A 16,931-nucleotide genomic window follows, 5' to 3' on the forward strand; every position below is an offset into this window, starting at 1 on the left:
CTATGTCCTCTGGTTCTTGACCCTTCCGCCAATGGGAACAGTTTCTCTCTATTTACTCTGTCTAGATCCTTCATAATTTTGAATACCTCGATCAAATCTCCTCACAACCTTCTCTGTTCCAAGGAGAACAACCCCAGCTTCTCCAGTCTATCCACATAACTACAGTCCCTCATCCCTGGAATCATTCCAGTAAATCTCTTCTGCACCCTCTCTAAGGCCTTCACATCTTTCCTGAAGTGCGGTGCCCAGAAATGGACACAATACTCCAGTTGTGGCCGAACCAGTGTTTTATAAAGGTTCATTGTGACTTCCATACTTTTGCACTCTGTGCCTCTATTTATAAAGCCCAGGATCCCGTATGCTTTTTTAACCGCTTTCTCAATCTGCCCTGCCACCTTCAACGATTTGTGCACATATACCCCCAGATCTCTCTCTCCCTTTTAGAATTGTGCCCTCTAGTTTATATTGCCTCTCCTCGTTCTTCCTACTGAAATGTATCACTTTGCATTTTTCTGCGTTAAATTTCATCTGCCACGTATCCGCCCATGCCACCAGCCTGTCTATATCCTCTTGAAGTCTATCACTATCCTCCTCACTGTTTACTTACCCTTCCAAGTTTTGTCATCTGCAAATTTTGATATTGTGCCTTGTACGCCCAAGTCCAAGTCATTAATATATATCAAGAAAAGCATGGTCCTAGTACCGACCCCTGGAGAACACCACTGTATATCTCCCTCCAGTCCAAAAAACAACCGTTCACCACTACTCTCTGTTTCCTGTTACTTCGCCAATTCTGCATCCATGTTGCTACTGCCCCCTTTATTCCATGGGCCTCAATCTTGCTGATAAGCCTACCGTGTGGAACTTTATCAAATGCCTTTTGAAAGTCCATATACACCGCACCAACTGCATTGCTCTCATCAACCCTCTCTGTTACCTCATCAAAAAACTCTATCAGGTTAGTTAAACACAATTTGCCTTTAACAAATCCGTGCTGGCTTTCCCTAAATTATGCCCTGGAGTGGTGCTCGAACGTACAAACTTCTCACTTTGAGGCGCGAGATCAATTGACTATCAGACAACAAGTTTTTTCTTGTATCCTGTCCAACAGTATGAGGTGTTACAGATTTATGAATTACTTGGGCAACTTAAATGTTAAATCTTGAGAGTTGAGCGTAAAAGCGGTGTTGGGCACGATAGAAGAAACCAATGTTCTTGGAGGCTGCTTTAATGTGAGTTTCATCTGAAATTGGAGCAGACAGGCCAAGAATGTCAACAGATGACTGATTAGAAGGATAGACATTAATGGAAAGAGGGGGAACTGTTGGTTGGTCTTGCAAGAGACATGAAAAAGCTACTTTTTGAGAAAGCACCTGGAAACCAGATTGCTGTGGCTGGTTGAAGATGGAAGACACTTGCATGTAGTGACTCAACCATGTAACTGAGAAGGAAATCAAGCTATTGTACCCCAAGGGTATGCAAACTGAAGGCAGTTGATGAATGTCAAGGGAATGCATTTGGATGCTAGAGGAGGTCATGGGCTGAGATGGAACTCCTGAGAAAATGGAGGAAGCCCGAAGATGAACCAGTAGCTGGAGCACAAATCGAGGAGCACGTAGTCCCAGAGTGGCCCAAATTAAATTCAAAAAGGGCTGTCCAGGGACTTATTGAGTAATGCATCCCTGGATAGGAGTCAGTGAGTGATGTGTGGGCCAGGCCATTCTTCCTTACCACCTAAAGGAGAATGGGTAGTGCTGTATGGGATGTGAAAATTGTCAAACTAGACCAAATAAGCTTCTGTTTTTTTAAAAACTTGACCTTAACTGTGGATTTACTTTCCCTGTACTGCTAGGCAGGAAGAAATATTCCTCAGAGGTTCTCTGTGTTTTAGTAAACGTGGGCAACATTTTGACTGAAGACTAGATAAAAATGACGAAGTGATGCCAGTGATTTGTACCTGCTGTCCTCTCCTGGTGATCTGTTAGTTCACACTCTCTGTAGTCTTGTGATGTTGGTAGCTTGTACTTGCTGTCCTCCTGATGCCAATGGTTTGTACTTTGTGGTTCGTGGTGCTTTGCATTTCCTTTTCTGGTGATGCTGGCGGCTCCGCGCGCTGTCCTGGTGATGCTGGCGGCTCCGCGCGCTGTCCTGGTGATGCTGGCGGCTCCGCGTGCTTCACCTGCCCGCCAGTCGGCCTGCCCGCCTGCGCTTGTGTGAGAGTTGAGGACAGGATCATGCTCAGCTGTGATGCCCCCATGGTCAAATATCATGTTGGCACTTGAATATGAAGAAAGGCCAGCTGGGTTAGGTATCGAAGAGCTCCTGTCTCTTTGGGTCATACTGCAACATCAGCCATGGCTTCAGGGAAGGAGGAAATAAAATTAGAACAAAACCAAAACTCAGGGCTCAATAACTGGTGTAGAAATCGTGACTTTAGTTGGTTAATCTGCAGCCAGTGTAATCAATCTTCTATTTCACCAGTAACTCTTAGCCAGAAACAATGCTTTTTATTCTATCTATTAATGTTTAAAGTTACTGTGAAGAGGTCCTGTTTAGTGCCCTTGCTCACCTCATTACTTGAGTTAAATCCCAATCGTTCAGAGATTCTAATGCAAATAGGATTTTCTTTTGACCGAGGAACTGTAAGTGTGTGGGGCATTTGTCCTGCAAGTGGCAGAGTGTGCTGGCTCTCTGCCACTCTTTGAAATGATTTATAGTTTTAGATAATGAGTGACTATTGCCTGTTTTAACATCCTTCCTTTGAAGATCAGAACTATAAATCATTTTGCTAACTATGCTTACACAGTGCCATGAAACACCCCTGCAAGATGAAATTCAGTATAAGTTGAGAACTTCCTTTCTGGGAGCTGCAGTGGGGGGTGCAGTGTTGAGCAGCAAGCTTGGAGGAATGAACTTCCACAACTTAGAATTGAAAAGGGGGTCCTAGGGGGAGTCCCCAATGCAGAGAGTTTCTCTCGACTTGGGATTCACTACAGTCCAGACTGATGAGAGGAATTCTCCCCTCTCTGTCAACTGGAAAGGATACTATATAAAACCTTTTTGTGCAGTCTTAATCCGATACCTAAGGGCTAGTGTTCACCATACAAAGCAACATCAACAACTTGCACTTATATAGCGCCTTTAACATAGTAAAATGTCCCAAGGTGCTACGCAGGAGCGTTATCAGACATAAACTGAGCCAAAGGAGGAGTTATTAGGTCAAGTGACCAAAAGCTTGGTGAAAGGTAGTCGTAAAGGAGGAGAGATTTGGTGAGGGAATTTCAGAGCTTAGGGCCTATGTGGCTGATGGCATGGCTGCCAATGGTAGGGTGAAGGAAATGGCAGATGCACAAGAGGCCAGAGTTGGAAGGGCACAGAGATCTCAGAGGGTTGTAGAGATGGAGGAGGTTACAGAGATAGGGAGGGAAGAGGCCATGGAGGGATTTGAATATGACGCAAATTTTAAAATCGAGGCATTGTTGGATCGGGAGTCGACGTGGATCAGCGAGCACAAGGGTAATGGGTGAATGGGACTTGGTGCGAGTTAGCATACAGGCATTGGAATAGCCGAGTCTGGATGTAACAAAAGCATGGATGAGGGTTTCAGCAACAGATGAGCTGAGGCAGGGGTGGAGACGGGCGATGTTACGGAGGTGGAAGTAGGCGGTTTTGGTGATGGAGAGGATATGGGGTCGGAAGCTCAGCTCAGGGTTAAATAGGATGTCGAGGTTGCAAACAGTCTGGTTCAGCCTCAGACAGTGGCCAGGAAGGGGGATGGAATCGGTGGCTAAGAAACAGTTTTTTTTCCAAATCAGCCTTCCCAATGTTTAATTGAAGGAAATTTCACTCATCCAGGACTGGATGTCGAACAAGCAGTCTGACAACACGGACATTGGAGGGGTCGAGGGAGGTGGTGGTAGTGGTGAGATAGATCTGCGTTGTCGTCAGTGATACGTGGAACCTGACGTTGTGTTTTCAGATGTTGCCGAGGGGCAACATGTAGATAAGAAATAGGAAGGGGCCAAGGATAGAACCTTGAGAGGCAGCAGTGTGGGGCAGGAAGAGAAGCCATTGCAGGAGATTCTCAGGCTATGACTGGATGGATAGGAATGGAACCAGGTGAGGGCAGTCCCACACAAACGGACAATGCAGGAAATGTGTTGAAGGAGAATGATGTGGTCAACCATGTCAAAGGCTGCAGACAGGTCAAGAAGGATGAGGAGGAATAGTTTACTGTGGTCACAGTCACAGAGTTATTTGTGACTTCGATAAAGACTGTTTCAATATTGGGCAGTGAGTGAGCTTTCCTTTGTCGTTTAACTGACCTATTTATAAGGGAGAACTAACTTGCATTTATATACAGTCTTCCATGTCCTCAGGATGTCCCAAAGCACTTCACAGCCAATTAAGTACTTTTGAAGTGCTCTTTTAAGTACTGCTTGAATAATAAGAGTCTAAATAAGATAGAGGAGCAAAGGGATTGAGGGACACAGCTATGCAAATCACTGAAAGTAGTGATGCAGGTTAGTGAGGTCATAGAAAAGGCAAACCAAGCACTGGGGTTCATTTCTAGAGGGATAGAATTGAAAAGCAGAGGACTTACGTTAATCTTGTATAGAACCTTGGTTAGACCACACATGGAGTATTGTGAACAGTTCTGGTATTATAGAAAGAATAGAGAGGCACTGGAGTAGGTGCAAAAAAGATTCACAAGGATGATACCAGAACTGAGAGGATATACTTATCAGGCAAGGCTGAACAGGCTGGGACTCTTCTCTAGAAAAGAGAAGGCTGAGGGGTGATAATGATTAGGATTAAGATAATGAAAGGATTTAATAGGGTAGATGTAAAGAAAATGTTTCCCTTTGTGGTGGAGTCCAAAACTAGAGGTCACTAATAAATCCTACGGGGAATTCAGGAGAAACTTCTTTCCCCAAAGAGTGGTAAGAATGTGGAATTTGCTACCATAAGGAGTAGTTGAGGTGAATAGCGTAGATGCATTCAAGGGTAAGCTAAGCATATGAAGGACAAAGGAATAGAGGGTATCTTGATCAGGTTAGATGAAGTAGGGAGGGAGGAAACTCATGTGGAGCATAAACGCTGGCATGGACCTCTTGGGCTGAATGGTGTGTCTGTGCTGTAGTTTCGATGTAACTGGGATCTGATCTCCCCTCTGATTACAGAACCCTGGGATCTGATCACTCTGATCAGTTATAGTATTCTGGGATCTGATCACTCTGATCAGTTATAGTATTCTGGGATCTGATCACTCTGATCAGTTATAGTATTCTGGGATCTGATCACCCTGATCAGTTATAGTATTCTGGGATCTGATCACCCTGATCAGTTATAGTATTCTGGGATCTGATCACTCTGATCAGTTATAGTATCCTGGGATCTGATCACCCTGATCAGTTATAGTATTCTGGGATCTGATCACCCTGATCAGTTATAGTATTCTGGGATCTGATCACCCTGATCAGTTATAGTATTCTGGGATCTGATCACCCTGATCAGTTATAGTATTCTGGGATCTGATCACCCTGATCAGTTATAGTATTCTGGGATCTGATCACCCTGATCAGTTATAGTATTCTGGGATCTGATCACCCTGATCAGTTATAGTATTCTGGGATCTGATCACCCTGATCAGTTATAGTATTCTGGGATCTGATCACCCTGATCAGTTATAGTATTCTGGGATCTGATCACCCTGATCAGTTATAGTATTCTGGGATCTGATCACCCTGATCAGTTATAGTATTCTGGGATCTGATCACCCTGATCAGTTATAGTATTCTGGGATCTGATCACCCTGATCAGTTATAGTATTCTGGGATCTGATCACCCTGATCAGTTATAGTATTCTGGGATCTGATCACCCTGATCAGTTATAGTATTCTGGGATCTGATCACCCTGATCAGTTATAGTATTCTGGGATCTGATCACTCTGATCAGTTATAGTATTCTGGGATCTGATCACTGATCAGTTATAGTATTCTGGGATCTGATCACCCTGATCAATTACGGCGTGCCGGGATCTGATCGCCCCTCTGATTCGGTTACAGTCTGCTTGGATGATTCCACTTGTGGGGGAGTCCAAAACTAGAGGGCATCAATATAAAATAGTCTCTAATAAATCCATTAGGGAATTCAGGAGAAATGTCTTTACCCAAATAGTGGTGGTAATGTGGAACACGCTACCACAAGGAGTAGTTGAGGCAAACAGCATAGATGCATTTAAGCACATGAGGGAGGAAAGGAATAGAAGGATATGCTGATAGGCTTAGATTAAGTAGGGAAGAGAAGGCTCGTGTGGAGCATGAATACCAGTATGGACATGTTGGGCCGAGTGGCCTGTTACTGTGCTCTAGTTACAATGTAACTCAATGTAGTGTAGGGAAACATGGCAGCCGATTTGTGCACAGCAAGATGTCACGAATAGCAATAAGATAAATAACCACATAACTTGTTTCTTGATTGTGTCTGAGGGATAAATACTAGCTAGCACACCAGGAAAACTCACCTGCTTCTCTTCAAATAGTGCCGTGGGATCTTTTATGACCACCTGAGCAGGTAAACTTGGTTTAATGGCTTATCTGATAAAATGGCATAGAACTGTCAGCCTAGATTTTGTGCTCAGGTCCTGGAGTACAACCAGAACCCATGACCTCCTAACTGACAGGCGAGAGTGCTAGCCATTGCGCCACTCTAAGAATCTTACCATTTGGGCTATACTTTTCTTCACTGTTGTTTTCCCCAAAATGTACTCCCCTGATCATTTACAGTATCCTGAATCAGACTGATCTGATCACTCTGATCAGTTACAGTTCCCTGCGATCTGATCGCTTCCTTTTTCTGCTGCCTCTGCCACTTCCCTCCCTTCCCATAGCCCACCAAGCCGAACTTCCCTGCCCTAACCCTGAACTCATAGTACAGCAGAGTTTTGGATGAACACATCCCCTCGTGCCCTCTCCGAGCTCATCTTAACTACTTCTCCCTCGACCCTATTCCCACGAAACTGCTGACCTCCCAACTTCCCTTCTTGGCTCCCATGTTAGCTGATATTGTTAACGGTTCCCTCTCCTCAGGTACAGTCCCCGTCCTTTCAAATCTGCTGTCATCACCTCCCACCTCAAAGACCCACCCTTGACCCCTCTGTCCTTGCAAACTACCGCCCCATCTCCAACCTACCTTTTATCTCCAAAGTCCTTGAATGTTTTGTCGTTTCCCAAATCTGTGCCCGTCTTTCTCGCAACTCCATGTTTGATCCCTCCAATCAGGATTCCGCCCCAGGATTTGGCCCTTACCAAACTCACAAATGACATCCTATGTAACTGTGACCATGGTAAACTATCCCTCCTCATCCTTCTCAACCTGCCTGTAGCCTTTGACACGGTTCACCACACCATCCTCCAACGCCTCTCCCCCATCATCCAGCTGGGTGGGACTGCGCTCGCCTGGTTCCACTTTTATCTATCCAATTGTAGCCAAAGAATCATCTGCAATGGCTTCTCTTCCCGTTCCTGCACCGTTACCTCTGGAGTCCCCCAAGGATCTATCCTTGGCCCCCTCCTATTTCTCATCTACATACTGCCCTTCGATGACATCAACCGAAAACACATCAGATTCCACTTGTGCGCTGACGACACCCAGCTCTACCTCATCACCACCGCTCTCGACCACTCCCTTGTCTTTCATTTGTCCTACTGCTTGTCCAACATCCAATTCTGGATGAGCAATAATTTCCTCCGACTAAATATTGGGAAAACCGAAGCCATTGCTGTCAGTCTCTGCCGCAAACTCCATTCCCGAGCCACCGACTCCATCCCTCTCTCTGGCCACTTTCTGAGGCTGAACCAGACTGTTTGCAACCTTGGCCTATTTGACCCTGAGATGAGCTTCCAACCACATATCCGATCCATCACCAAGACCGCTTCCATAACACTGCCCGTCTCCGCCCCTGCCTCAACTCATCTGCTGCTGAAACTCTCATCCATGCCTTTGTTACCCCAAGACTACTATTCCAATGCTCTCCATCTTCCACCCTCCATAAATTTGAGCTCATCCAAACCTCTGCTGCCCGTATCCTAACTTGTACCAAGTCCCGTTCACCCATCACCCCTGTGTTTACTGTCCTACATTGGCTCCAGGTCTGGGAATGCCTCGGTTTTAAAATTCTCACCCTTGTTTTCAAATCCTTCCATGACCTCGCCCCTTCCTATCTCTGTAACTTCCTTCAGCCCTACAACCCTTTTAGATCTCTGTGCTCTTCCAATTCTTGCCTCTTGCGCATCCCCGATTTTAATCGCTCCACCATTGGTAGCCGTGCCTTCATCTGCCTAGGCTCTAAGCTCTGGAATTCCCTTCCTAAACTTCTTCACCTCTCTATCTATCTCCCTCTCTTCCTTCAAGACGCTTCTTAAAACCTACCTCTTTGACCAAGCTTTTAGTCACCTGTCCTAAAATCTCCTTGTGTGGCTCGGTGTCAAATTATTTTTGATGATGCACCTGTGAAGCACCTTGGGACATTTTACTATGTTAAAGGCACTATATAAATGCAAGTTGTTGTTTGTTTACAGGAAGGCCTAATGGTAGTAACTATTTTTGTGCTTTCCTATCCCGAATGCGACCACTTTAGCTGAATCTGCTAAACCATTGGGTAGCAGCAGAGGTTCCCTTTTGCAGTATGGACTGACTGAGCCCCTGCAGGCAGCATCCTCTCCCACTGTTAATAACAGGAACACCCCGACATATTGGGCTACTGGGGGCGGGTGGATGGGGATGCAGTTCACTGGGCCCATTATTTGATTTGAGATAAAGCCAATGAGGCTACTCCAGGGCCAGTGCTGTGCATGTGATCAAACTCCAGGAAGGTTTACTTCCCCTCACTTTTTACAGATTCAGTCATACCAGTGGGTCACAAGGTTCTCCCGGGCTCAGCTGAGCTTCAGTTGTCCAAAATATGAGCAGCTAGTGCAAAAGTTAAGCTTGTAGCCAAAAGCTGTAGTTCTCAGACATGCAAGCAGAGTTTGAGGTTATACCAGTGAGGAGGAAGAATACTACTTGGTAGCTAATCCAGGTTCCCCATGGGTGATCAATAAATGGACCCACCAAAACAACCAAACAAAGCAGAAATTGATGTAACAACTTGGCAAGAGTAATCTATGCCTTCCCCTGGACCGGAGGCCCGGGAATTTCCCCTGGACCGGAGAGAACTAGGTTTTCTGAATGTTGACCTTTGGATGCAAGCAGATCAAATGTCCCCTCAACACTCCCGCTGCACTTGAAGCTGCTATAGAGAGTGGTGATATTTTAAGGGTATTTATCAATAGTGTTAAAGAAGGGATGTTAAGGTCATGGAGAGGGTACAGAAAAGCTTCAATAAGGTGATGCCAGCGATGAGAATATTTATGGCGAGATGAGTGAAACTGGTGGTCTTTTCATTAGAGATCTGATAAAGGCATTCAAATTTATGAAGTTTTCATAAGGTCAGTCATGAAAAGCTATAATCTGTGGTCATTGAGTCAGTAACTGGAATTACACAGCACAGAAGGAGACCATTCAGCCCATCGTGCCTGTGTCAGCTCTTTGAAAGAGCTATCCAATTAAGTCCTATTCCCCTGCTCTTTCCACATAGCCCTGCAAATTCCTTTTTGAAAATTACTATTGAATCTGCTTCCACCACCCTTTCAGGCAGTGCAGTCCAGATAATAACATGATGCCTGAAAAGAATTCTCCTCATCTTCCCCTTGGTTCTTTTGCTAATTCTCTTAAATCTGTGTCCTCCAGTTACTGACCCTCCTGCCGGTGGAAACAGTTTCTCCTTATTTACTCTATCAAATCCGTTCATAATTTTGAACACCTCTATGAAATCTCCCCTTAATTTTCTCTGCTCTGAGAACAACTCCAGCTTCTCTAGTCTCTCCACATAACTGAAGTCCCGCATCTCTGGTACCATTCTCGTAAATCTCCTCTGCACCCTCTCCAGTGCCTTGACATCCTTCTGAAAGTGTGGTGCCCAGAATTGGCCACAGTACTCCAGCTGGGGCCTAACCAGTGTTTTATAAAGGTTTAGAATAACTTCCTTGCTTTTGTAGTCTATGCCTCTATTAATAAAGCCCAGGATCCCATATGCCTTTTCAACAGCCTTCTCAACTTGTCCTGCCTCCTTCAAAGATTTGTATATGTACAACCCAAGATCTCTCTGTTCCTGCACCCCCTTCAAAATTGTACCATTTAGTTTATATCGCCTCTCCTCATTCTTCCTATCAAAATGTATCACATCACACTTCTCTGCATTAAATTTCATCTGCCATATGTCTGCCCATTTCACCAGCCTGTCCACATCCTCTTGAAGTCTATCACTATCCTCCTCACTGTTTACTACACTTCCAAGTTTTGTGTCATCTGCAAATTTTGAAATTGTGCCCTGTACACCCAAGTCCAAATCATTAATATATATCAAACAAAGCAGTGGTCCCAGCACTGACCCCTGGGGAACACCACTGTATAGCTTCAGTCCGAAAAATAACCGTTCACCGCTACTCTCTGTTTCCTGTCACTTAGCCAATTCTGTATCCATGCTGCCACTGCCCCTTTTATTCTATGGGCTTCAATTTTTCTGACAAGCCTATTATATGGCACTTTATCAAACGCCTTTTGAAAGTCCATAAACATAACACCAACCGCATTGCCCTCATCAAAAAAACTCAATCAACTTAGTTAAACACGATTTGCCTTTAACAAATCCAAGCTGGCTTTCCTTTATTAATCCACACTGGTCCAAGTGACTATTAATTTTGTCCCAGATTATCGTTTCTAAAAGCTTCCCCACCGCTGAGGTTAAACTGACTGGCCTGTAGTTGCTGAGTTTATCCTTAAATGCTTTTTTGAACAAGGGTGTAACATTTGCAATTCTTCAGTCCTCTGGCACCACCCCCCTAACTAAGGATATTTGGAAGATTATGGCCAGTACCTCCGTAATTTCCACCCTTACTTCCCTCAGCAACCTGGGATGCATCCCATCTGGACCGGGTGACTTATCTACTTTAAGTACAGCCAGCCTTTCTAGTACCTCTTAATCAATTTTTAGCCCATCCAATATCTCAACTGCCTCCTCTTTTACTGTGACTTTGACAGCATCTTCTTCCTTGGTAAAGACAGATGTAAAGTATTCATTTAGTACCTCAGCCATGCTGTCTGCCTCCATGAGTAGATCTCCTTTTTGGTCCCTAATTCAGAGAATGTGAGTTTAAATCCCACCATGGAAGTTTGAGAATTTAAATTCTGTTTGAAAAAATTGGCAATAAAAGGCAAGGAAATAAAGATGTTGGATCGTCATATAACCCAACTGGTTCATAATGTCCTTTAGTGATCTGCTCCTCTTACCTGCTCTGGCCTATATGTGACTCCAGTCCCTTTGCTGACTTTTAAAACACTCCTCCAAAAGGCTGTGGATACTGGGTGACAATTGGAGCTTTCACGACTTGAGATCGATAGATTTTTGTTATGCAAGGATATTGAAGGATATGGAGCAAAGGCAGGTAAAAGGAGTGGTGGTACAGATCAGCCATGATCTAACTGAATGGTGGAGTGGGCTCAAGGGGCTGCATGACTCCCTAATGTTCCTGTGTTTTTAAGTGGCCTAGCAAAACTGGTACAATGAAGACTGATAGACAATAAATGCCGACATTGTCAGTAATGCCCACATCATGAGAATGAATTAAAATAAAGTCTTGTCAGATTTTGTTTGACACCTGATAGGTAAATGGAACTTCTAAGCAGCTGTGCCGTTTAAGATGTGTTTTGTATAGCTGGGTAATCAAACCTGCGAGGTACCTGCTAAACTTTGACGTGTTGATTTCCTGGAACTGCCGGCCACTGCTTCTGGGAGAACCTTCCTGAATGACATACTCTTTGATTTTCTCCTTTCCCCCCAAATTGTGGGGAGCATTTCATCAAAAATATTTACAAAATTAGTGAAAGGAGGCGAGAATTGGTATTCAAATGTACAATAAATTCCCATTTTGATCCTCCTTCATCTGTGCTGGAAGTTGCTGAAGGTGAGGAACCTATACAGTTATGCTGCTGTGTGCTCCAAACCTCCAGCTTCTGCACCATGTCCAAAGGTACAGGCAGCCATCAACACTGCTTAATGGAGGCAAACTGAGGGAGGGAGGTCCCACCAAAAAAATCACATCTTTTGGAGTGGGGGGTTGTGGGGGCGGTGGCAGTGAAGTGAAGTGAGAGAGAAATTAGCATAGGACCATAGGAATTGTTAGATGAAAAAACACAAGTCCATCTAGTTCGCCTTCTACCATCCTGGTTGTCGCATGTTTACAACAATAATGGAGTTGTTGACTATTGTAGAGAGGAAATAGTTTACATCTCAGCCCTCTTAATCAGTTTAATGTGAATGGGTTTGGGTTAGAACAATATCAGCTTTGTTCCAGACCGACTGTTGATTTTCATGTTAATGCAAGAACTAGGATGTAGATAACCTGTGGCTTGTTTTTACGATGTGTTAAACTCGTGTTTTATTTTCTGACTGCTCTCTTCCCTTGCCTTGCAGCTTTTGTAATCATGATCATTCTGGCTTTGATCAGGATCAGTAAGGGCAGAGGAGAGGGCCACCCCCTTATCGCCAACTTCTCCGGAATTCCCAACTTGTTTGGTGTGTGCGTCTACTCCTTCATGTGTCAGCATTCCCTGCCCTCGCTCATTACACCCATCAGTAAGAAGAAGCACATGAACAAGCTGGTCCTGGTCGACTACGTGCTTATCCTGGCCTTCTACAGCCTCCTGTCCTTCACCGCCATCTTCTGCTTCAGTAACCTAAAGGACATGTACACTCTCAATTTCACGAGCAACTGCGATGTCGTCAGTGTGCCCTTCATTCGCTACTTCTTAGGACTATTCCCAGTTTTCACAATCAGCACAAACTTCCCAATAATTGCAGTTACGTTACGCAATAACTGGAAAACTGTCTTCCACAGAGAAGGGGGAATGTACCCATGGTTGATTGACCGAATCGTCTTTCCTCTAATCACCATAATTCCTGCCATACTGGTGGCGTTCTGCACCCATGACCTGGAGACTCTGGTGGGCATCACTGGTGCTTATGCAGGCACTGGTATTCAGTACATCATTCCTGCCTGCCTGGTCTACTTCAGCAGAAAGGACATCGGGCTTGTGTTTGGTAATGATGTTCAGAATAAGTACAGCTCTCCCTTCAAGCATACCTTCTGGGTCCTCTTTGTGTTGGTGTGGTCAATGTCCTGCTTCATCTTTGTAACAACCAACATTGTGCTGATGGAAACCAAAGCCTGAGGCCTTACCCTGTCCGAGAGAAGGCATTGCCCTGTTCATCAGACTCAAAGCCCTGATTTGCTCCCATAACAACACTGACTGCCTTCACTGTGGCAAAATGTGGTAAATTCACAGTGAACTGGTTTAAGTAGGTCACCGTATCATGCTATACGGTTGCAGTTTCCAAAATCTACGTATGAATCCTTTTTGTGTCTCTCCCTTTCCCATCCCCATCACAAATTATGATCCACTTCACGTTTGTCAGTATCAGATGTTTTTTTAACTCGGGCAGTTTATAAACAAATGAATTGCCTGTTGCCATCATGTAACACACCCAGACACAGGAGTGATTCTTGACCAGTCCTATTCACCTATCACAGTCTTGGATTGTTCTGTCCCTCACTGACCTGCCCGAGGAAATAAACTCAGACCGTTTCTTTCTATATTTTAAAAATTATTGGTGACAATCAAATAATGAGATGACTGCAAACATTAAGGCCATAAATCCTTTGGATTGTAAGAAGCGGGTGGAAATGCCTGAGTCTGTGAAAGCTCTTGGTGGAATCCTGCAGGATGGAAAGGCTTGGAACTGGAGTAGCTGCAGCCCAAGTGACGCTGTTGGAAACATCTTGGACTTGCCTGAACTGGATTTGGATGTAATGGGAAAATGTCTGTTTTTCAATGAATGTACAAACTCCTGTATCCAGACTGGCTGTACTGGCTGCTCCTGGCGCAGTTTTGCTTGGGTGAACTGTATAGGTCCAATTTTAACCCCGTCCACCTGGCACAGCCTGCTACCCCCACTGACCCTGGGCCCATAGAGCCTGCTGTCCCCAATAATCCCGGGCCACCGAGCCTGCTACCCCCAACGATCCCGGGCCCACAGAGCCTGCTGTCCCCACTGACCCTGGGCCCACCGAGCCTGCTGTCCCCAACGATCCCAGGCCCACCGAGCCTGCTGTCCCCAACGATCCCGGGCCCACCGAGCCTGCTGTCCCCAACGATCCCGGGCCCACCGAGCCTGCTGTCCCCAACGATCCCGGGCCCACCGAGCCTGCTGTCCCCAACGATCCCGGGCCCACCGAGCCTGCTGTCCCCAACGATCCCGGGCCCACCGAGCCTGCTGTCCCCAACGATCCCGGGCCCACCGAGCCTGCTGTCCCCAACGATCCCGGGCCCACCGAGCCTGCTGTCCCCAACGATCCCGGGCCCACCGAGCCTGCTGTCCCCAACGATCCCGGGCCCACCGAGCCTGCTGTCCCCAACGATCCCGGGCCCACCGAGCCTGCTGTCCCCAACAGCCCACTGCTTACCTTCTCTCCAGTGCCTTGTATTCTATTTGTGAGGAGCCTTGTGCATCATGTTTACTCGACACTTGCAGCCGTGCCTGTTTTTAAACTCTGTACCCCGTTTAGGGACACACTGATGTATGTGAAAGGGATGGGATGATGACCCTGTTGGTTGCTCCCCTCTCAGCCGCCCACACTGGGCTGTAGCATGAGCAATGCAGGGAATGATGGGATCGCTGTCCTGTCACCAGCCTTTGCTCTCGATCATGTGCAATAAAGTCTTGGCCATTCACATGCTAACTGGTCCGAGAACGCATCATGTTTTGTGTGGGAAACCTATAAGATAAACTGTAAATGCTGCAAGTGGGTGTTCTAAATGTGTAGTAAAGTGTTTGAATCCAAGTGCACTGATTGAACTTTAATCTCTCTCCTGCCCCTTCCATCAAACATTTTCAATACAACAGGCAATGAAAATCCTGATTCAGATCTTCTTTTATCGCCTTCGCCTGCCCTGTGAGTGTCCTTTTGGGATCTAGTAATACACAGGTTCACCCATTTAACGACAATGAGCAGTCAGGTAAGGGCATTGATGTTGGGCCAGGAAAAGCCACTGAGCATTGAGGGTCCTTAACACCATGACACATCAGTATGGTACCAAGACATACAAGCTGGGGGAGCCCAGGTACAGTCAACCTGTGCTGCATTAGCTAATCTCAGGCAAGGTGGCAGTTCGATATTACAGCTGGCCTCAGTACACCTGAGCTATGGGGAGGAAGACAAGATCAGTTTGGGTTCCTGCTCCTGGTCTCTATCTGGTTTCCCCCCTCCTGTAAAATGTGTATGTAGCCCCTTGGGCAAGGGCCATGGTATATATAGTATATTGAGGGTTAGGCAGTACTGAGTGGTCGAGGGGTGAGTCTGTATATTGAAGGATCATAGAAATTTACGGCACAGAAGGAGGCCATTCGGCCCATCGTGACTGTGCCGGCTGAAAAAGAGCTATCCAGCCTAATCCCACTTTCCAGCTCTTGGTCCCTGGTCTTGTAGGTTACAGCACTTCAAGTGCACATCCCAGCACATTTTAAATGCAATGAGAGTTTCTGCTTCTACCACCCTCTCAGGCAGTGAGTTCCAGACCCCCACCACCCTCTGGGTGAAGAAATTATTCCTCATCTCGGTCCTAAATGTCCGACCCCGTATCCTGCTATTATGCCCCCTAGTTCCAGACTCTCCAGCCATGGAAGCAGTCTCTCAGCATCTACCTTGTCAATTCCCCTCAGAATCTTATGTTTCAATGAGATCGCCTCTCATTCTTCTAAACTCCAGAGAGTATCGGCCCATTCTACTCTATCTCTCCTCACAGGACAACCCTCTCATCCCAGGAATCAATCTAGTGAACCTTTGTTGCATTGACTCTAAGGTAAGTATATCCTTAGGTAAGGAGACCAAAACTGTACACAGTACTCTAGGTGTGGTCTCACCAGAGCCCTATATAATTGCAGCAAGACCTCCTTACTCTTATACTCCAACCCCCTTGCAATAAAGGCTAACATACATTTGCCTTCCTAATTGCTCGCTTTATACCTGCGTGTTAACTTTGTGATTCGTGTGCAAGGTCACCCAAATCCCTCTGACTACAAACATTTCTTAGTCTCCAACCTTCTAAAAAATATCCTGCATTTCTATTCCCACCAAAGTGGATAATTTCACATTTCCCCACATTATACTCCATCTGCCACCTTCTCACCCATTCACTTAACCTGTCAATATCCCTTTGCAGCCTCTTTGCATCCTCCCCACAGCTTACTTTCCCAACTTTATCGCCAGTAAACTTGGATACATTACACTCGGTCCCCTCATCTAAGTCATTGATATATATTGTAAACAGCTGAGGCCCATGCACTGATCATTGTGGCACTCCACTAGTTAGTTACAACCTGCCAACCCGAAAATGACTTGTTTATTCCTACTCTCTGTTTTCTTTTTTTTTCCATTCATTCATGGGATATGGGCGTCACTGGCAAGGCCAGCATTTATTGCCCATCCCTAATTGCCCTTGAGAAGGTGGTGGTGAGCCGCCGCCTTGAACCGCTGCAGTCCGTGTGGTGAAGGTTCTCCCGCAGTGCTGTTAGGTAGGGAGTTCCAGGATTTTGACCCAGCGACGATGAAGGAACGGTGATATATTTCCAAGTCAGCATGGTGTGTGACTTGGAGGAGAACGTGCAGGTACAGGACACCCAAATCCCTCTGAGCATCAACATTTAATAGTTTCTCACCAAAATATTCCTTTTGTCTGTTCTTCCTACCAAAGTGAATAACCTCACATTTCC

The 16,931-nt window shown here is 45.7% G+C and overlaps 1 protein-coding gene across 2 annotated transcripts in view; it reads left to right on the plus strand.

Moving 5' to 3' along the window:
- The window catches only part of tmem104 (transmembrane protein 104), a 328,293-nt gene extending 313,290 nt beyond the window's left edge, over positions 1-15,003 (plus strand). For both annotated transcript variants that reach the window (XM_068004443.1, XM_068004444.1), the window contains exon 10: positions 12,576-15,003. In XM_068004443.1, coding sequence (XP_067860544.1) covers positions 12,576-13,333 — 758 coding nt within the window. In that variant the 3' untranslated portion in view covers positions 13,334-15,003. The remainder of the gene's footprint in view (positions 1-12,575) is intronic.
- The last annotated feature ends 1,928 nt before the right edge of the window (positions 15,004-16,931 follow it).

The sequence above is a fragment of the Heptranchias perlo genome, chromosome 23, assembly GCF_035084215.1.
Source record: "Heptranchias perlo isolate sHepPer1 chromosome 23, sHepPer1.hap1, whole genome shotgun sequence".
Taxonomy (NCBI): domain Eukaryota; kingdom Metazoa; phylum Chordata; class Chondrichthyes; order Hexanchiformes; family Hexanchidae; genus Heptranchias; species Heptranchias perlo.